This window comes from Patiria miniata, unplaced genomic scaffold, assembly GCF_015706575.1.
Source record: "Patiria miniata isolate m_02_andy unplaced genomic scaffold, ASM1570657v1 HiC_scaffold_29, whole genome shotgun sequence".
In the NCBI taxonomy this organism is placed as follows: Eukaryota; Metazoa; Echinodermata; class Asteroidea; order Valvatida; family Asterinidae; genus Patiria; species Patiria miniata.
Window position 1 is genome coordinate 3,554,649 of NW_024037068.1, and position 21,596 is coordinate 3,576,244.

Genomic DNA, 21,596 nt, shown 5'->3' on the forward strand with positions numbered 1-21,596 from the left:
AGCGTCTAGAATCCAAAAATTGTCGACTCCACGCCATAAGGGCTTCGCGCTTCATTTTTGAATTAGTGCTGATCAAGGTATGTCCCCCCCCCCTTTTTCGGTCAAACAGCGCCCTCTCCTGTTCGCGCACGGAGTCCACAGGACCAAATGTATGTTTACACTGGTTTACTTTGAAATAAGACTCACTCAAAATTTGTAACTCTGATTTGGAAATGACTGAAATATCAGATTAATACTCCCACTTGCAGACGACTAATAAATAGTATTACCTGACCAAAATATCAATTATGAAAACAAATACAAATGTTAAAATTTGGCAGTAGAAAAGAGCACTAAGGAAAACAGTTCTCATTATTAAGATCTTTGTAATGAAGTTTCTTGACACTTATTTGGAATAAATGAAAGACTTCATTTATTACTTGGTTTCTAGTAGCAGAAGTCTGTTGTGATTTACTTGAAAAATGTCTTTTGAAATAAATTTGGTCTTAAAAGGTAATATACAACATTTGCTTTTGCTGTAATTTTCAGAAATGGGTGGATTTGGGGGGTTAGTATTTTATAGCAAATATTACTGCACTGACCTGTTAAACGTTAGATGCTGGAAAAACGGAGGAAAACAATGCTGGTTCTGTAGTCTGGTTCCCTGGCTACTTCAGACGAAATGGGGATTATTGTCAAGTAAGGGAACCAGACTAGCTGGCTTGCACCCCCTCATGGATGTGAAACAAAATGTGGACTAACTAAATTTGATAAACTGGAGGCCGATATTTGATGAAAAAAAATCATTTCCAACAATGGTCGGCCAACCATCGTTGGAATTTATAGAAACACTCCACTTTTCTTGAAGGTGTCAGCACACCAGGTGACATGATTTCACAGGATGCTTGAGACTAGTATTCGCTTACAGTCCAGTAAGGTATTTTGTAATAATTTGGTAGTTTTGTTGTTTGATGTTTGCAAATGTTGTATATTACCTTTAATAAAGTTCAATTAGAATCTAAGGCTGAGGCATTGAGGATTTTTTTTTTTTCAAGGAGGATTTTGATGCCATTGCTTTCAATGCTATTTTCAAAGGCATCTTTCACAAGGTACTTTGCAGAAAAAAAAAAAAAAATCCCGATGAGGTTTTCTCTTCAGAACTGAAAAACCACAAACTTCCTACAGTTCTACCTTTATCTCGGTCAAGAAGTACTTATCTTTAGAATGTTATTTACAACTGCGCTCTATGATAAGAAAAAAAATTCAAATTTACAAACAAAATTTCAGTATTTACTGCTGGCAAATCTCAAACGATGGCAGACCAACTTCATAGAAATGTGACTGGTTAACCAGCCAATGTGCTTTTTGACAGTGTTGTGTTGCATTTTGGTAACGGACATCGCCAGACCAAATTGAATGAGGTGTGCGACAAGAAAAATTGCCGACGGACCACTCCGTGCAGGAAGGTAGCCGGGAATTTTCACCCAATCACACACCAAACTGAAAGCCACCATCTGGGGCGCTGTTGAAAAGCGCACAAGACTGGACACTATCGGACAATAGGTGGCGCTATTCATTGTGGCATTTATGCCTACAGTCACACAAATGCAACCTTTAAGACTGACATGGAAATAGAGCTTGAAACGGCATTGATTTGGTAGGTTTGACATCCAATCACAAATTGCAATGTTGATCTTGTCCTGCAGGAATTGTCCAATCAGTGTTACTAAAAAATTAGCCTGTTCTGGCACACATGGTTTATGGCTGACTGGCTGCAAATTTGAGCTGGTAACCAAGCAGTTTCAAAACTTGTTTCTATGAAGTTGGTCTCTGGTGTTGAGGCGCGCTATTGGCCAATCACATTTTGCGATAGCCGATCCTCTGGTTCCTTGTGACTCCAAAGCCGGACACCGACAGCATGTTCTTGCGCTGGTAGACGGGATACGTCGGCTGCTGGCGCTTGCTGGCTGGCTGCTTGTTGCCGAGCAGTTGCGGCGTGCTCCGGTTGGACACATCATGGTTTGCGACACCTATGTGGTAAGTGTGCATGACATTTTGAAGTGCGCTTTCTTTGAATTGAAAGTGTAGCGTAAATTAGGGCTTGGACGTACATGTATACCCAGGTACCCGAACACCCAACCAAAAGTGGTAGGTACTGGGCTCCATTTTGGGGTTTTGATACCCAAAGCTTTCTTTACACATTCTGAGGACAACTCTTAAAAGGTTAAAACAACCTTTATTGATGAGTTTGTGATGTTTGCGTCGGGGGAATTTTACTTCGAGACTACAATCCTGGCCAAATCTCGCTGGGCCCCCAACCCCCCGGCCCCCTGTCAATGTTGTCTCTCATTGCGCGGTGTGTGCTCCATCAGCTGGAGAGAACAACATTGACCGGGGGAGCGGGGGAGTGGGTGACCGTGAAAGGCTAAGGTTATTTCCAAGTGTCCCAACCATTTTGGCCGGGATTGTAGCTCCAAACAAGCTCTGATGGAGAGCTTGGGTTTATTATGTTTCAATGTGGCTATCTTAGAGGCAGCTTAGCCCTACTGTGTGGGTCAGGAGCAGTGGAAAACACTTTATATTTTGTGTTTATTATCAGTAATTACAATTCCGTGGATACCTGACAGTTAAGGCGGCAGGCGCCCGGTTCAAAAATTACCTGTAAATTCACAACCCTACTGTAATGACTTGCTGAGATTTCAGTAAAAACTATGTCATGTTCACTGCTGTCCTCACTGCTTGCGATCTTGGTGAAATGGCCAAAGATGCCGTCAGTAGAAAATTGCACGCTGTGTAGTGCCATGAAATTGTGTGGAGTTTCTCACCCTTGCAAATATTTGGCTACCAAGCACATTTGCTCAACACATTAAATCTGCTTAGTATCTATTACCTGTTTAGCTGCTCCATGCAATATTTTTTTAGCCTTTGAGGGTGCTATAATGACACAAGTTTTGGGGTACGTTAATCCAATGTTTCTGAGTTTACATTGCTAGAATTCACAAAATAACAATTTTTGTAACAATATTTAAAATTTTAGATTGAAGAAATGCTGTTAACCTTTTAGTCACTGTAGCGCCTGAAACCACCCTGCCTATTATTACGGAGCACTCTATGGTTTTACTGATTCTTCAGTGAAAACACAAGGTAATCCATTTTCAAGTGCTAATGGGTTAAACTATTTCAATAAATGTGATATTGTTGGCAAAGTGTCTCAAACTGTGTTCTACTCATAGAGCTATATTCAATTACTAGAGCGCTAACTTCGTGTACAAAGTAATGCCTGCTGGGCGCATCCATGTTTGTGCACAAACCTATGGAGACCTAGACATTTTGTACGGCTTTTGTACGGCTAGTTACATATCTGCGTTTGTATTCCATACTGGTGCGTCATCGAAGCCGATACGCCCAAAACTGAAACGCACGATCAGCAAATGAGGGTGTCATTTTGCTCTACGCAAACAGCGCAACTTTTTCGCGTATTCGCTGCAGATGCTTTTTGCCGTCACGCTTTTTTTTAACTGTCAATGACGCGCTCAAGTTGTTTGCGTATGTTCTACTTGCGCGTCGCATATAGAGTACACATTCAAAATTCAATCCATCTAATTTCATTATGTTCTACAAACACGCACATGAATTCAAAATGTCTGCGCCCAGGACGGCTTCAAAGCGTCTTCGCATGCAGAATGACGAGTTAGCACTCTAGTAATTTAATATAGCTCTATGGTTCTACTTACCCTTTGTTTTCTTCTGCAAGCTGTGGCCTTTGCCTCTGTCGATGCCCGTCTGGTGCACCACATTGATGTTGGTTGGCGTGCTACGAGAACCCAACATAGTAGCATCTTGCTCTCCTAAATACAATCATGAACACCAATCGCTAGAAATGAAGTCCTTTTGGATCAAATGTTTCTCAAACAAAATAGAAATTACTGTTGCCCGAATTTCTGGATGAATGGCTCTACAGGGTGAGTCAGAATGATCTGGACCCAAATTAAAGATTTAAATATTTAAAATATGTAGCAATTACCAAAAACAAGTGCAAATGAGATATGTTATAGGCTTCTATTTTTGGACGTAGTTGGTGAAAGTGAATCTTCTAAAGAAATATAATGACACTGAGTTGTACACTGTAATTAGAATTTTCTCAACATCAAATCTCGTAATTGACGGATTTGAGTCATTTGGATTTGATGCACGGTCTCCCCATATCACGGCATGTGAGCACCACAGTCCGTAACCATGGAACGTTTGTTTGTGAATCATGGGCGGATTGCAATAACCGGTCTTAAAGCTGGCTATGCGCATTAGACAGTCTAAAAGCTCTGGTTGTCAGTCAGTCTGTAAGTTTGACCATTGCTATAACACAGTTTAAGTAGTAAGACAGTCTTAAAATAGTTAGCCTGGGTTGGGCTGGCTTAAAACGGTCTATAGTTGGGATTTTTGGAATTCACTGGTGTGTTGAATTATTCTTTCCCAAAATATTTTTTTTACAGTTGATGAGTGTTTGATAATTAAAACTTAAAATAGCAGAACATGCTTGGAGGGCAAATTCTCTGGGATAGAAGGGATCTTCTGGAAAAATGTAATGACACTGAGTTGTACTGCAAATACAATTTTCTGAACATAAAATTTCGGAATTGACATTTGACTTTGCATGATATGAAGCACACAAACCTAAAAAAAATAATTGTGCAGTCTCTCCAGTATTCGCCCGTAACCATGGAATGTTTGTTTGTGAATCGTTACTGTAAGCGGGCTTAGTAAAGACCAGCTTATTGCAATGGGCTAAGTTTGGTGTCTTAACCAAGACCGTCTAAGAACAATAGCCGGCTAAAATCGGACTGGTTTAGCCAGCCGACTAAGACCGCGTTATTGCAGTCCGCCCCATGACTTTAAGCAGGATTAGTAAAGACCCCTTTATTGAAATGGGTTAAGTTTTTTTGTCTTCACCAAGACCATCTTAGCCAGCTAAAATCAAACTGATTAAGCCAGCCGGCTAAGACCATGGTATTGCAATCTGCCCCAGCTCGTATTTACACCGATTGTTCTTATCCTAAAGATAAGAATATGTGTGTTTTGTCACATGATACCAACCTGCATGATGCACTATTGGGTATTTGACTTTGCCAGTGTGGTGTGGGTCTGGACCAGCATTTGTCGTCGTCGCCCTGGGGATGATCTTCTTCCCGTGACCCCTGTGTGAATCGACGGACGGGTACGCCCTGTTGTATCCCCCCTTGGAGGGCATGTACATCACATGTCCGCTAGACTCATATCCAAGCCCTCTCCTACGACGCTTGTCCGCCACTTGCTTTTCCGTCAGACGTTTCATTCCACCACCGCCGAGGTTCTTGTGTTTCGAGTGCTTCAAGTTGACGTTGGAATAGGTGTCTGTGAGTTCGCTTCTCCTGTCCATGGTGACGATAGACATGTTATCGTCATTGTTGTTGGGATCGTTGTGAGCGGCGTCGTGCATGCTGTTGTGCTTGGACAACCGGCTCATGGTCAGGTACTCTCCGTCCGTGTCGGGCTCCGAGACTTCGTAGACGGAGCGCAGTGAGATGATGGTCTTCTCGTGGAGGTTTAGCTTCTCGGGCCGGCTGCCCGATTTGTCAAACTGTTTCTGGGAGTTGCGCTTTCGGGCGGCGATGGCCGCGATCTTCTTCGTGCGCTGGATGATCTCCTTGCGGTTGCTCAGCAGGTCCGGGTCCGAGTCCCCGATCTCGAGGTCGTGCAGCGACTTGGTCTTCAGGGCATCGCCGGGGGACGTAGTGTGCCTCCCGTGGTCGTTTAGCGTCTCTAAACTCTCGTGTTTTGTAACGGGAGGCGTCGCGACGGCGGTCGCCGGCGAGCTGGTGTGGACTTTGATCTTGGGCAAGGAGCTGAACTCTGATTTCTGGCGAAGCTGGTGGGCCCGGGGGCTGGGGTTGAAGACGCGAGGCTGGGCGGGGCTGGATTGGGTGAAGGTAGAGAGTTTAACATTTGCACGTAGGAAATACCATGCCAACAATGAAATGACGAGGATTTCTCTACATCAAGTGAGTGATACTCTTGTCAAGTGAGCTATAACCCATTATCACATGTAGTACATTAGCACCTGCAGTACATTACAGAGGTTCAGGGGTTCGAATCCAGCTGCTAGTCTTATGTTGTGTCCTTGGGCAAGCCACTTCACCCCCACTAGCCTCTCTTAACCCAGGAGTACAAATGGGTACCGGCATTAGCTGGGGAGTAACCTGCGACGGATTGGCATCCCATCCAGGGGGAATAGAAATGTTCTCAGTTGTTTCATGCTACTGAAACTGGGGATAGCTCGTGACAGACTTTACTTTACTTACCTGTAGTACATTTTATCACATCGTTTCCAATAATAACACACTCGTAATCCAAAGACAAAACGTTCAAAACCTAAACTACTGAAGTTTCAGCTCAGTGGATATTACACTTTTTGGAGAAAACAGAGTAAAACCATGCACAATCTTTTGCTCACGAAACAAGATTTCGCCCATGACACTCTTTATTTCCACAAATCAGTCAATTGACTGATCCTTGGAAATCACCTACATATTCTTGATTTCTTCTAAATGACAGCAAGCCAGAAGGAATAATTTCACGGGGTGTGTAGTACCAGTACGATCTTTAATCCAAAAACAAATTTTGATAATAATTTTGTAGGTTGCTTTTGGGATAAATGCAAATGATCCTATATGCCTTTAAATGACCTATTACTCCACAGCAGTTCTAGTGACCTTGGACTCATTTTGTTAGGTTGGGTCGTTGTTTCAAGTACCGTACCTTTCTTCTGGTATTTGAGCAGGTCTCCTGGGCCTTGTCTTGATGTCCACGGACTCCTTCTCTGGTGAGGTGTCGTCAGACCCCTCCTGAAGGGCTTTCAGGGCTCTTAAATTCAGCATGGAGGTAGCCTAAGATCAAGATTATAGAAATATCAGCACTGCAGGCTTTCAAGCAGACCCAGGTGAAAAAGTAGAACAGTAGGATCCAAATTGTAACAAAAATAGGATTAAAGTAGGATTTTGGACAAAATCAGGATAAAAGTAGGACATTTGCGGGCTTTCAGGAGTACTTTTCGTTGACACTCATGTCTACAGCATCATAAGCCTCATTTGGCATGTTCTGTACTCACAACACTTGTGCTCCATCCTCAAGCTCTTGGAAGTACAGTTGCAGTACTCATGCACCCAAGCCCTTCATTGTGTGATTAACATATGACAGTGTGTAGCACTGTTACAAACAATATTCCTTGAGATCAGACGCTGACCCAGGGGTGGGGGGAGGGGGGGGGGGGGTGTCGGAAACCCCCTCTCCCAGCTCTGTCTCAAATAGTTTTTTTTTTCACAGAAGTTCATTAAAAATAATGTGGAAACTTCAGATTTGGTCTTGAGATTTGTAACCTGATGGATCTTGCTACACTGAGCAGGCTTGTCATTTTGACAAGTGTGGCATGTTGTTGCGTTGGGCAGGGATTCTAACCAAAATATCCTGGAGGGTTAGGGTTACGACCAAAGTTTATGCTCACTTCATTGCATGACATGAAAATGGCCGACTACCAGAAATGTACAGAAAGCATCCATTGAATGCCAGGGTATTGGTTTACAGCCGATCATTGTAATTTTACCACTTTTCCATGTGAATGATAGGTGTACAAGAATCAAATTTTTTTTTGAAATCCTGAAATATAAAATTAGGGAAAAATACCTTGATGTCCCTAATATTTTGAAGGTTGGGGTTTGTGCTGGCGAGGGACATCTCATCAAACACAGCTGACGTATACTGGTCGAACCAATCTTCTAAATGCTGGGGCCGGAAGATGCCGTGCTCTATGGGAGAGATGAAGCAGACAGACTAGTACATACAGTAAGTCTATAATAAACGTATTGATTGGTTGCAGTGCCTGCTGCATAATCAGATTTTGAACCAGCCGGCCGACCCCGGCAAGCTCGGTGGTCAAGTAGTTATAGACGTCTACACTACAGGGTGAGTCAGAATGATCTGGACCCAAATTAAAGAATATATTGAAAATATGTAGCAATTATCAAAACAAGTGCAAATCAGATATGTTATAGGCTGGTATTTTGGACATATTTGGTGAAAGTTTCATGTACATCCATTGTACCATTTTGAAGAAAAGTGCTAGCAAAGAACACACGCTAAAAAACACTCTGACCACGGTTCCGTGGTTCAACAAATTTATTGAAATCACATACTCATGTGAAGCAGTGTAATAACAAATAAAAACCTAGTCACGGTGACTGACTCACTTGAAGTTATTGACACATTTAAAAAAGGCAAAATCAATTCTGTGTGCAGACTGGAAAATTAGCTACTTCAACGAAAATGGCATAACTCCTCAGAAGAGCAGCTAATTCGAGAAATAAAAAATTCCAGTGGAAGACAAGGTAATAACCATTCATATGAAACACTCAGTTTTTTTCTCTCAATATACTCTATTTGCCACCAAAAAAAGGTGAGCTTGGGTCCAGATCATTCTGACTCACCCTGTAGTAAGCAGGAGGTCGTGGGTTCGAGTCTCACCCGAGTTAGCTTGTTTATTTTTTCTTGCAAGACCTCGGAACAACCCCAAGTATAGACTAATTCGGCGACACCCATTTTCTGAGGCGGCACTGCAGTGGCACCAGGTTCGCGCAAGTCGCACTCAGGTAGTACAGAGATGCCAACCATTACTCTTTTGGAGCAATTATTAGGATTTTGAGGCATGTTACTACTCTTGAAATTTCCAGCTGTCCTATACGCCAACATTGTGGTTACTCTGAAAAGTACTGTGGTTACTCTTAAACTTGACTGTTGTCCTATGTATTTACATTAGCATTACTCTTTGCAGGAAGAATCATTACTATTTTGTAGTTGGTAAAGTTGGCATCTCTGGACTAGTTCGCCCGCACTCCGGGCTCCTTCGACCAATAGTGTTACCAAAAACCACACACGTCTCGTCTTTTGAGTGCTGACACAGTTACTAGATGAACAACCACAGACTGTGAGACTTGCAGATCGGACTTACTGTTGATGAGCGATCGCTGTTCTTGGATGATCTTGTCACACAGCAATCGGTGTTTCTCGTAGCGTCGGATCAACGTCTCTTTCTGCTCCGTGGTGTGCTTGTGAATCAAGGCCTGGGATTTCAGCTCCGTGTCTGGGGGACAAACTCTAGTCAAGGATCAATTTGGACTTGGTTTTTTGAAGTGAAATTGGTTAACAAATTTGTTAGAAATTGATTATTAAGCCGGTTTTAAACATACCTGTTTAAACCGGCCAAGCACATATTTATTCCCTTACTAGAGCTGACTAATTACTACCCACAGCCCATGCTCTTTCACAAATTCAATTTTGTTTTCTCCAATTTTTTTTTCAATTTGTAGGATTTAGTCTGTAAAATGGAAAACTGTTTTTCTATTCTGGCTTCCGCAACCCTCTCAAAAATGCTATTATTTTGAGTTTACTTTTGTACCTCTAATTCACAACCAAAAAAATATCCATCAGAATTATTGTCATTCCGCAAAGAATATAGAAATGTTATTGTAATAATATTCCATATAAAGTAAACATTTAATGTCTTGTTCGTAAAAACTGAATAACTTTTGTATGTTTAGGGAAAATAGAAACTTAAAGGGAAAATACAACATTTGCAAACATCAAAAAATGAAATGATCAAATTATCACAAAAATACCTTACTGGATTGTTAGGGACCGACAATCTAAAGCATCCTTTAAAATCGTGGCTCCTGGTGTGCTGACATTTTCAAGAAAAACTGTATTTTTCCAACGCTGGTCGGCCGACCAGCGTTGGAGAAAACTGTTCTTAATTTTTCATATTGAGTTATTCTGAATTTTCTTTGCAATTGATTACACACCTCTGAAGGGGCACAAGCCTGCTAGACTGATTCTCTGACCTTACAATTCCCCAAAGTGTATTAATTGCTCTGTTTCATCTTAGTGGGGTCAGGGAACCAGACTACAATAACATGATAGGTTTTCTTGGTTTTTCCAGCATCTACAATCCCAAAACGTGAAACAAGTCTGTTTAACAATATTTTCTATAACATACTAATCGTCCAAATACATTTATTTCTGAAAATTGAAGCAAAAGCAAATGTTGTACATTCCCTTCAAAAAATGTCTTCTTAGGGGTGGAACTACGCAAAAAAAAAAAAAACCCAAGGCAGAGAGAGCAATTTCAATAGCCGAATAAAAGAAGAATGAGTTATTCCAAGACAAAAGGATACTCTCAATCTCCAGCTCATGGACCTTGCACAGCATGCTCAGGATCTCACCCTGCTCCTCGCTGGTAATCTTCTTGGGTAGGACCTGGAAACAAAGACATCGTGATGCAGCAAGATATGAGCCCAAGCCTGTCTTCTGAGTAGTCTTGGCTACACAGTTGAGTTCATACATCGAAATTGAAGCACAATTGTACTGAACCCGAGGTGTCATAAAACAAATGTGACGCGTTCTGGCAAAATGAGACAGAACTGGGCAGAGGTGCAAATGAGGGTTTGCAGGTATTAGGAAAGAGAACAAACTTCTCCTTACAATACTGTTTGTTGCACTTCAGTCGGACATTCCGTTGACAACTTATGGCTGTTTATAGTACGCATTTATCAACATGTCAAAAAGTAAGATACTGAGAAAAAGCCTTTAACGTTCGAGTTTTAACAATGTAAATGTTCGCCATTGTACACCAAATTTGTGCCAAAATGATACTTCTAATAAATTATCATTCTTAATTTCAAGATGCATGAGATATCTCAGGTATGTCACAACTTTAATGAAATCAAAGGTGCGACTGGTTCCTGCTACTATAATACGTGTACGTAGCTGCTGCGATGCCGACACTGAATTTTGAATGTCCCATCACATATGCATATATGTGTGATGCCATGGGCTCCGTGCACAAGTACCCCCTTCAAAGGCCAGGAAAGGAGAGTTGGGGGTGACCTAGACTGGTTCCTGGTCCATCCACTGCGTATTTCGAATGATCCATGGTTATTGGGGCGGGGATTAGTCTACGAGACCACCGCAAGTTAAATTCAAACGTGTTCGCGCCCCGACGACACCAGATGCTCACGCGTGAAGACGCTATGGCTTATCTTTGTGCACATTCATGATAAATAAGTCGCGAGTATTTCGCGTGCCAACCAGTTCCGTGAGCACACATGGTGTCCCGTCCAAGGGGCTCTCAAAAGTGGTGAAAACGCGCCCTCTTTTGTTGGCGCACGGAGCCCATACGGATAAGTGCAAGGGACATGTTTTATTTTCCTGGATGCCGAAACTCTCTAATGTCTCTACCATCCCATCAATTGTTCTGAAGCCCGTGGTCTATATCCCCATCCTTCCTACCCGTCTCCTCTACCTACCTCTTCCAGTGAGTTAGCATCCATTCTGACATCCTCTAGTCTCCCCTCGAGCTCCTTCTGAGAAGCCACCAGCTTGTTCTGCTGTCCAACCAGGACGGCGATCTCCTCCCGGGCATTGATGATATCCTCCGGTTCGGGGGTCTCAGATGTTGTGCTGTATGCGTCAATGTCCTTCTCCTGGTTTTGTTCTGAAAAAAGGAGAAATCATGATAAAGGCTTTTATTTGGCACATTGAACTGAAGGCTAAAACACACTAGATTAAACTATAAGCCAGTGGCTTAACAAGGTGGTTCTCGAACCACGTGTCTTGACCTCAGATGACCTTTGGCCTTGGCATGTGAAATTTGACATCATCATCACATGAATGTTGCCATGTTGCATCTATGACTCAAGTTTGGTTCCAATTCAGGCTTTTCACAATGCAGTCGCCACCAAGAGTTTGCCACGGAGAGTTCATTTTTCCCAGTGCATTGTGGGAGATGGTCGACAAATTCGTAGCGCGGGACATTTGAAATTGTTCATTTTTCCGGTTAGTAGTTTCGTAAGTGTATGAGTTCAAGTATCTGTTTGCCCTTTTCTTTTCTTTTTATCAATATGGTGATTTTTGTAAGGCGGCAGAACGCTATGCCCCAGTTTATAACAAATAAGCTCAAGTTGTCTACTGACACTCATTCAAATGGGCTATGCTTTGTCGACCGTAAACTTGAAAATGGATTCTTCATGGCAAACTGCATTGTGGTGGCGCACTGCATTGGGAATCGCCCGAATTGGACTTCAACTTTTCAAATGAAAGGATGGACATACATAAGGTACATCCCAGCGGATGGACAGTGCTGGGGTAGAAGTTTTGTTGTCCTTTTGTCCCTATTTCTAAAGATTTCGTTGTGGGGTACCCTTCTTTCTCAAGATTTTACTAGTGGGGTACCATTCCCTTTGTTTGAGTACCCCACAAGTGGTCCATGGTAAGCACGGACAGACATACAGACAGACATAGTGATTGCATGGTCTCTTTCCTGAACTTCGTTCAGGCGAGACACGGATTTAAAGTAGCAATATTTGGTATTATACAACGCCTGATAAAAAATTTGATTTGGGGGTCGTTGATCATGTGTCATTGAAATATTTATCCCAACGCACGGCTCATGGGAAGGGCATTAAGGAGTTGCTTTATTTTTCAATCGAACAAAAGATATAAGTTTTGTTCATACCTTTGTATCTATTGTCCACCTCTTTGTTAATCTCTTTACTTCGAGATCTCTCTTGTTCCCACCTGTTAAAAGAAAAATTACAACAAATACTTAACTTTTCAAACATATTGACACATTTATGTCAAGCATCTTCCAACCTTCTGATTAATTAAATTTTTGAATGAATAATCTACAGCTTCATGTTGTCTGTGAATGTCACTTTTACTATCTCTCAATATGTTCCGTCTCTTTACCTGTCTATTTATTCTGTATTCATAAATACCTCAGACAGTTTAGCCATTCCTATTGGTCGAGAGCCCGTCACGTGGCCGGTCTTAAACGGATGATAAAGACATGGCTAGCTGGTCTTAAACACTTTTCCAGTGTCACATAAAATGTGGACTCCCATGAACTCCGGTGCCCTTTACCGTTTTATTGGTTGAATGTTCACAGTCCTCACGTAGGCATGTGCAACACTACCAGGGAGTCAGAATTTTATAGTTCTAAATTCAAAACGCAACGCGCCAGGTGCGTTCTGCGCGACATCGCGCAGAACATGATACGCGCGCGTCAATCTCCATAAAAGGGTTGTTTACATCTTACTCGCCAGCTGAACACTCCATTATTTAGCTAGAGGGATGTTTCAACAAGCATGAAGTGAACTTGTTGAACAAAATTGGGATTTTTGACCGAAATATTGGATTTTTTTTACCGAAAAGGTATTTATGAATGGGAATAAACATGTGCTCGGTGGGTATTAATCACTCTGTTTAAGACCGCTTTAAGTCTGGGTGCTGATAATTACCCTCGCCTCCGGCTCGGGTAATTACCAGCACCCAGACTCTAAGCGGTCTTAAACAGAGTGATAAAAACCTCTCGAGCACACATTTATTCCCTTAATGATTGTCATTTGCCTGTTAAAGGCAGAATAGATCATTTGCAGCTATCTAAAAAGTAACTGATGAAGTTATTGTGCTAAGCTTACTTGGTTTAAAGATAGTAATGTCAATAAACTTCCTGTGAAATCACTCTTTCTTGCATGCTGTCATTTTGAAGAAAACAACATGAGGCCATTTCCAAAGGTGTGTCAAGTGACGCATTTTTGGAAATTTCTGTTAGTAGTTGGTTTGTAATTCGGCGAATCTGTGAATGGGTGCACACAAGCGTTGACACGATGCTCACGCGCGCGCAGTTGCTATTATTTGTTGGTTCAGTGCCTGACATCACGTAGCTGCAATCGGCTGAAAGAGAACATGTTCTCAAAGCTGATTTCTAAACATGACTCGGCAACTTTTGAATTGAAATTGAGATCCTAAAATATATATACAGCATTCACTGAGCTAAAACTTCATCAGGTTAGTTTTCAAGTACCTGTCTTTAGATTTTGAGTACTTTTGTTGCTTCAAACGAAAAAAAATTCACAAAATGACAAATGATCTACTCTACTTTTAATGGGAAAAGCTGCTTCCCATTTCCTTTTCTTCTCGGCTCAATCTGTTACCTTGTCTGTTTTTCACCTACATCATGTCGACTCTTACCATATCTGTCTCTGTCATCCTACCTGTCAACCTGTGTCTACAACTAGCTCTTTTCACCATGTCTGTCTACTGACCCTGTAATTATCACCCTGTCTGTCTACTTCCAATTTCCTGTCCACCTCCATCATGCTCCCTCTTCGTTACCATGTCTGTCTGTGTGTCTACCTGTCTATCACCCTGTCTGTCTACTTACTCTGTGATGAGTGTCATCTGTCTGTTGATGAGGACAGCCACCTCCAATTTCCTATTTCCCACCTCCATCATGCTCCGTCTGATGTCACCGTGTCTGTCTCTGTCACCCAGTGTGTCTACCTGTCTTTCACCCTGTCTGTCTACTTGCTCCGTGATGAGTGCCATCTGTCTGTTGATGAGTACAGCCACCTCCCATTTCCGGTTTACCACCTCCATCATGCTCTGTCTTATGTCACCGTGTCTGTCACTGTCACACTGTGTGTCTACCTGTCTATCACCCTGTCTGTCTACTTACTCTGTGATGAGTGCCATCTGTCTGTTGATGAGTACAGCCACCTCCCATTTACGGTTTACCACCTCCATCATGCTCTGTCTTATGTCACCGTGTCTGTCTCTGTCACCCTGTGTGTCTACCTGTCTATCACCCTGTCTGTCTACTTACTCTGTGATGAGTGCCATCTGTCTGTTGATGAATACAGCCACCTCCCATTTCCTTTGCACCTCCATTATGCTCCGTCTGATGTCACCGTGTCTGTCTCTGTCACCCTGTGTGTCTACCTGTCTATCACCCTGTCTGACTACTTACTCCGTGATGAGTGCCATCTGCCTGTTGATGAGTACAGCCACCTCCCATTTACTGTTTTCCACCTCCATCATGCTCTGTCTGATGTCACCTTGTCCGTCTCTGTCACCCTGTGTGTCTACCTGTCTATCACCCTGTCTGTCTACTTACTCTGTGATGAGCGCCATCTGTCTGTTGATGAATACAGCCACCTCCCATTTACGGTTTTCAACCTCCATCATGCTCTGTCTGATGTCCATCTGGTCTTGGAAGTTGGCCATCAGCTGTTGCCGGAGCCTATCCATCTCGTCACGATTGTGGATGGATTCCTCCGCTGAAATTGAAACAAATTCAGAGTTTTGTATCGCAAAGAATAGACTGCCAGTGATACAATGTGACAAACATTACAAGATCAGTAGAAACAATACGAATGATGACCAAAGGCGTGTACAAAAGATGTAGTTATGTCGATCACAAGATGATTCAGAAAGTCAGTCACAAGCCAAATCACAAGTAAAGTCATAAGTAACAGGGGAATCAGGTTGGTGTAGCGGTACTTTCCTCGCCTTCCACCGCTGTGACCCAGGTTCGAATCCCGCCCGGGCCAACACGTGGATTGGGTTTTCAGTCCCCGCCTGATTCTGTGGGTTTTCCCCAGAATATTCTTCTGGGGTTTTCCTCCCACCTCTAAAACTGTAATTTTTCTCGTCGTCTCCTCTCTACAGGTTTCTTCAGGCTTGCGAGCTACAGTGCCTAGGGCACTTTTGAGGAATCCTTGGTTTCATTACCAGAAATAATTAATAATAATAATAATAATAAAGTAACTGGGAATGTAACTCTGTTATATCTACAGCTAGAATCCAACATAATGATCATAGCAATTTATTTCAAATGAAATGGAATAACAGTTTTTCAATATTTAAAAACTTATTTGAGAGGAATACACCATAGCATGAGCATCTAAACATTACTGTTTGTATTTTCACTGTATGAGGGGCAGCATATGTACAGAGCATGTATGAACATTTCACATTGCGTATTTCTAGAAGTATTTAATCAACAACACAGGCTTGTATTTGAAGTATACATTTGGACTTCTGTATGACTCACATTTGGATTCTTGGTTCTGCGGCGAGGATTCCTTGAGGCGATTCTGGTCGGCAATCTTCTTCTGGAGTCGCACGATCTCTTGTCGTAGCTCTTTGATGATGTTGGTGTACTGCACCATGTGGGATGTGACATTGTTCAGGTTTTGTTTGATCTGAGAAGGACAAAAAAAAATTGGTTATTATTTTTTTTGATTGCCAACTACCAGTTGATGTAGGACTCAGACTCAGACTCAACTGAAGTTAAATCAGCAAAAAAAAAAATTGGACTCGACCATCATGACTTGGATTTGATGCTAATGACTCCTGACATGTGAGTCACATGTTTTTTTACCAAGAAAAAATAAAATCGCACTTTAACCAGTTCGCGTTGGACGACGTGTTAACACGATCTGGCTGTTTTTATACACAAGCACGGCTGACGGGTTAAAACGTCAAGCGTGCCTCGCCTCGCCTCAGGATGATGTCTAAATATGCTAATCCTGCATTTGTTTTATACACACACACAAAGTCCGAGAAGTCTGCGGAGGCGAACCGTGTGTTGTACTTGAACAAGGCCGCTGTGCACAGCCTGGTGTGGTACACTTTACGCTCCGTGGGCACACCCCGGAGTCTTGCAAAATATGAGAAAATATCGCACAAATACTGTTGAAATGACTCTTGCAAATCAGTATTTGCGGCTTTTGGCTGTAAATCAGAAGTTGGCTGTTATAGTTTGCTTTTTTTCGAAAAATCGAAATTATCGGCAAAAATAATCCCGTCGCCAAATGGTTACAAACATAATTCTGATGTTTATTTAAAGAAATTTAAGCACACAAAACTGATCCGGTCTCTGTTACCTTCATTTTGATGTTCTTGGCTCTGTCTGCATACATCAGCGTGTTGCGAGATTCCTCAAACAGCATGCTGGCTGGACTAATGTTGGCGATCATCACGGTCTTACAGTTTCCTCCCAAGGCATCCTAGGAAAAAAAGTTATATTAAAGGTTTCAAAAGTAGATATAACTTTATTGCGCGTTCGATTATCCCAAATGCACAGTTGAAAACTAAACTGGCTTATTCTAGCGCACACGCATTTGAAGAAAATTTTTTTTGAACAGAGACATGTGTGACTGGACTGATGACTAGCACAAATTTTGAGGACCAAAAATGTTGTAACCCAAAATACACGCTATGATTACATGGAAATGGTAAGTTTTTAAGCTATAGTTGTGTGAAAGTACATGTATATATTTTTAACAATCTTTCCCAGTATAATCAACGATTATCAGACCAAAAGGGCGCATCCAAAGCAAGGGAGGAAGAGATGGGCTCGAAACCAAACACAGCCGACTTCAACGTGGACCACCACTTGTGAGGATCAGAAGAGTTTGACAGCTTTCTACGAACGGAGCTAACATGAACTCTCTCAGCATTGCGGTACGTTTTTTTCCGCAAAAGACCTTGCGTGGATGTATTCTTCCCAAGATTCCCTGGTTTTGCGTCTCTAGCAGCTCTACCATTCCGTTGAAAACCAGGCCTTATCATTGAAGCGGTAGGAGACTTTTTTTTTAAAGGAACTCTCTGAGAAATGATGGTCATAATTTGCTCATGAATTTGGATCAGAATTGTTGAGAACTGCACCTAAGCGAAATTCAGACACTTCTACTCTGACTGAATTGCAATTAACCTGAGCCTTCAGATGAACCCATAGAGTGCGTAGAGTTCTGGAGTAACAGCCAGACTGCTTTGGGGCAGTATAGGGAGGGATTAATGGGTCACATGTAAAGGTAAAAGAAGTCTGATTTTTTTAACATAACGGTAGCACTACGACTCGGAACCAAACAACATGCACTCACCTTTAAGATTCTGGTCAGCTTGCTGTCTCTGTAGTTGACGTATTTGCCGCCCTCAACCAGCGCGTTGATGCAGTTGCCTAATGCCAGCAGGGAGCGGTTGATGTGAGCGCCCTCTATCATGCGCTTGCCGCGATTCTTTATGACAAAACGAGACAAAAAGAAAATGAGAAAAAGTGGGGAAGACTTGGAAGCTTAGAACATAGTGTTTGAAAAACCTGTACATGTTTATCTAACATAATGATATTTTGCATAGAATTTTGCATCTAGGAGAACGAGCCAATCATTTTTTGCAAGCTTGGTGTTAGAGTAAAGATAACTGCTCTGGTAAGTTGAAGGTTTTAAGTCCCAACGAAGATAGCAGTGATGTTTGAGCAGGTAAATTTGAGCCCAAGTCTCAAGTCACTCGGGTCAAGACCGAGTCTGAGTCTCGAGTCATTTGATTCAAGTCCGAGGCCCAGTCCGAGTCACATTTGTAAAAAATGGATGTGTATGGACATGAACACACAGTTGTGTTTTACTATACTCTCGAGGACAATGCTTTGTGTTTCCCTTTGTCCCTGTAATTCTCCCATAGACTAAGCACACAAACTCACGATCGAGGACCGTTTTTAACAAAAGATGAACTCTCGAGGACAACAAAGAATCTGTTGTCTCTCATTGGTTTTGTACATGTTTTCCAATCGAGGAGTCCTCGATTCGGTTCCTGTCCTCAATTCAACCGTGATGTTGCACATGTGTGTCCTCGACTTACACCATAAACAGGCACACATACATGTAAGTGATATGTAAGCGATGCGTTGTGGTAGGGAACAGGGAGGGGCGCATTTAATAACAAACATTATTATTTGCAACACCGCCTGGACAGTGGTGGATTCGGGTTCGTGTGCTTAACATTCCTTTAATAGTGTTGCTTTAACATTACTTTTGGAAAACATGAAACACCGGAATTATGTTTTTGAAATTTATTTTTTTGGGAGGAAAAAAAACAAAACAAGTGATAGTCACCAGTCATTAACGTTGAGTCAGAGACAGGATTGTCAATTCCGAGTCCGAGTCGGTTTACCGATGTCATTGCTGCGACTCGAGTCCGAGTCATCGAGATTCTCACCTTTGTTTGTGACGCCCTCTCCGACCCGGCCAGGTCAATCATGAACAGCTTGCCGATGCGCACTTTCTGCGAGGTGCTGCGGACGCGATTGCGCTCTTGAACGGTGACTTGCAGCACGGCGTGGGAGCGGGACGACGTCTTGTTGGCCGCCGTCGGTTCCTGGGTACGCTCTTTGTTGCCTTCCATCAGCAGTGACATCACCTGCACGAAAATAACCCAAAAAATTTTAAAACGGAAAAGTATCTCTATAAACTACAAAAGAGGAAACCAATCTGAAAATCACTTTCTATCCTACAGTGGAACGAACATAACGGTATCCACAGAATTTGTTTGTGACAGCTATCATTCGATATAGCGATTTTAACCTGCTGGTGTTCCGATACTCACTTTTCAACAAATAATGCCCTTCAGAACTTCACCCTGCACGCCCTGGTAGTTACTGAAAGACGACTTTGAACTTTGAACTATTGATTCGTGTACAGTGTAATATCACAGGTTTTGAGCTTGCTAACTACAGCAATGGGTCACTTTCCCCTTCTATTCCTTGGGGAAATAAAAGCCACTTGTCACTCTTCCGTTGTCATTTTTTAACAACAATGTTCGGCACAGATTGGACACAAAACTTGGGAGCCAAGCACGATGTTTGGTTTAGCTGAAAGTTCGGCAAAGTGGCATTCGGAATAGAAACGTTCCACTGTACTTGATTGATAGCAGCTAGTAACTACACACTACCGCGGAGTTACTGTTGGACAAGAAGGCATATACCGGTAATATCCCGATGTGATCCATCTCAGTGCATGTACATTGGATCAGCTTTTGTTTTAATTAAAACAAAAAGTGATTGATTTAGATTGATTGTTTTTGTCGTGCTCAGTTTGTCCGAGTAAAAGCCATCTGCAAATGGTCAATATCGCATTGCCACATTGGGGAAAAAACATGTCTTGTTGATCACCCTTTATTTTTTAAATTAAAATTTAGCAAGATTGATAATTCTCTAAACGACGACATTTTTTAAATCAGTCAGGATATGGGAAACTGCCGCTCATCTGTCCTCAATAGGGCAGCTAAACATCCATTATAGCTCACTCATTGTTGATGTTTCCTTTTTTATATTTTGGCCACTCAGCCTCTAGTCTGCACCATTCTGAATTACAACTTTGAACGTTGGTGAAGGATGTGACCGCATGTGTCGTCTTTTTCCTCGGTCCTACCCTATGTTTTGTGTTCTATAAATTGCTCTGTTTCGTCTAAATTAGGGTCAGGGAACCAGACTACAAGAACATTAGTTTTTCATGCATCTATGATCAAAAAACTTTAAACAGGTCAGTGTAACAATATTTGCTATAAAAATACTGGACCCCAAAATCCATCCATTTTCTGAAAATTACAGCAAAAGCAAATGTTGTATGTTGCATTTAATTCTGGTTTATGAAGTTTACTTTTGCATTATGTGTGTTCAAAATATGATAGATGAGGGAAAATATGAAACTCACTCATGTATTTCCACGTTAAAACTATGTTCCTTTACGAAGAATTACTGTCTGCTATTGCAGAAGATTTCTAACACCTGGTTTTTAACAACATTAACTGTTTGACGATGTGACCCGAGTGCAATGCCCACGCAACATTTTCCTTTTCTCAAGCAGGGATGTAGTCCAGTCCATCAAAAGTCCCTGCAAGTCCATCACAAGTCCTCCAGTCCCAATTCAACTCACCAGCTATTCAAATGAGCTTTGACAAAGGCATTCCTTTGTTATTGTTCATCCACTGTTGTTTGTGACAGGACTCGTGGTTTTTATTTGTGACTGGACTTGCGATGGACTCTCCCAGCACTCGAGAGTATCGAGATCGATGCACGTGAACGCAGCCTCAGAAGTTCATCTGGGCAATTCCACGGTTACTCACATTACATTTTTGATGTACTTTTGAGTTTCCTTGGGCTGTAATTACCTTACTGAAAAGGCTTAATAACTGTTATCCCCATGGTAGATAGAGTAGACCTAGACCTACCTAAGCACCAAAGATGACATCCAGAAAAATGTGTTATGTATGATAAACAAGATGCACAAAATCGGTTACTCACGATACATTTTCGTAACGTAGGTCTAGGTAGGTCTAAGTCTACTCTATCTACCATGGGGATAACAGTTATTAAACCCTTTCAGTAAGGTAATTGCAGCTCAAGGAAACTCAAAAGTACATCAAAAATGTAGCGTGAGTAACCGTGGAATTGCCCATTCATTGCTCCTTGAAGCTAGTCTTAGATCAAGGTTTTCTTCTGAGTTTCACAACAAACACACTGATGATAACAGTGTAGCAGCATTGACCGTGTCCTGTTTTACCTCTTCAGTGGAGACTGTCGAGACCTCCGAGATGCCGGCCACTTGGACGTTGCCCGAGGCATCCTCCCGAAGATCCAGAAAACCGGACGACGGGTTCAGAAGATCCCGTATCATCTCGTTATAAATCTGCCGGGACAAAGGTCAAGATGCATGATAATATTCATCCTTGCTTTAATGATTAAGGGCTGATTCTTACTCGGCAAAAAAGCCAATTTGAATACTGTGACTTCTCAAGAGGTTTTTGCAACTTCCAATTTCCGAAAGCTCTGCATGTTTTTTACTGCAAATCCTCGTAATATCAAATTCGCTCTGAATTCACATTCACGCAAAATTTAAACTGGTTTAAAATGGGGTGGG

The 21,596-nt window shown here is 42.0% G+C and overlaps 1 protein-coding gene across 1 annotated transcript in view; it reads right to left on the reverse strand.

The window, feature by feature from the left end:
* Window positions 1-738: 738 nt before the first annotated feature.
* Window positions 739-21,596, reverse strand: part of LOC119735800 (kinesin-like protein KIF19) — a 52,142-nt gene continuing 31,284 nt past the window's right edge. The window contains exons 6-20 of the mRNA XM_038209739.1: window positions 21,240-21,365; window positions 18,898-19,098; window positions 17,790-17,924; window positions 16,791-16,913; window positions 15,956-16,106; window positions 15,017-15,179; window positions 12,575-12,636; window positions 11,367-11,554; window positions 10,236-10,317; window positions 9,014-9,145; window positions 7,693-7,814; window positions 6,772-6,899; window positions 5,071-5,927; window positions 3,714-3,827; window positions 739-2,009 (exon numbers count right to left, since the gene is read on the reverse strand). Of these exons, the coding sequence (XP_038065667.1) occupies window positions 1,837-2,009; window positions 3,714-3,827; window positions 5,071-5,927; window positions 6,772-6,899; window positions 7,693-7,814; window positions 9,014-9,145; window positions 10,236-10,317; window positions 11,367-11,554; window positions 12,575-12,636; window positions 15,017-15,179; window positions 15,956-16,106; window positions 16,791-16,913; window positions 17,790-17,924; window positions 18,898-19,098; window positions 21,240-21,365 (2,757 nt within the window). The 3' untranslated portion in view covers window positions 739-1,836. The remainder of the gene's footprint in view (window positions 2,010-3,713; window positions 3,828-5,070; window positions 5,928-6,771; window positions 6,900-7,692; window positions 7,815-9,013; window positions 9,146-10,235; window positions 10,318-11,366; window positions 11,555-12,574; window positions 12,637-15,016; window positions 15,180-15,955; window positions 16,107-16,790; window positions 16,914-17,789; window positions 17,925-18,897; window positions 19,099-21,239; window positions 21,366-21,596) is intronic.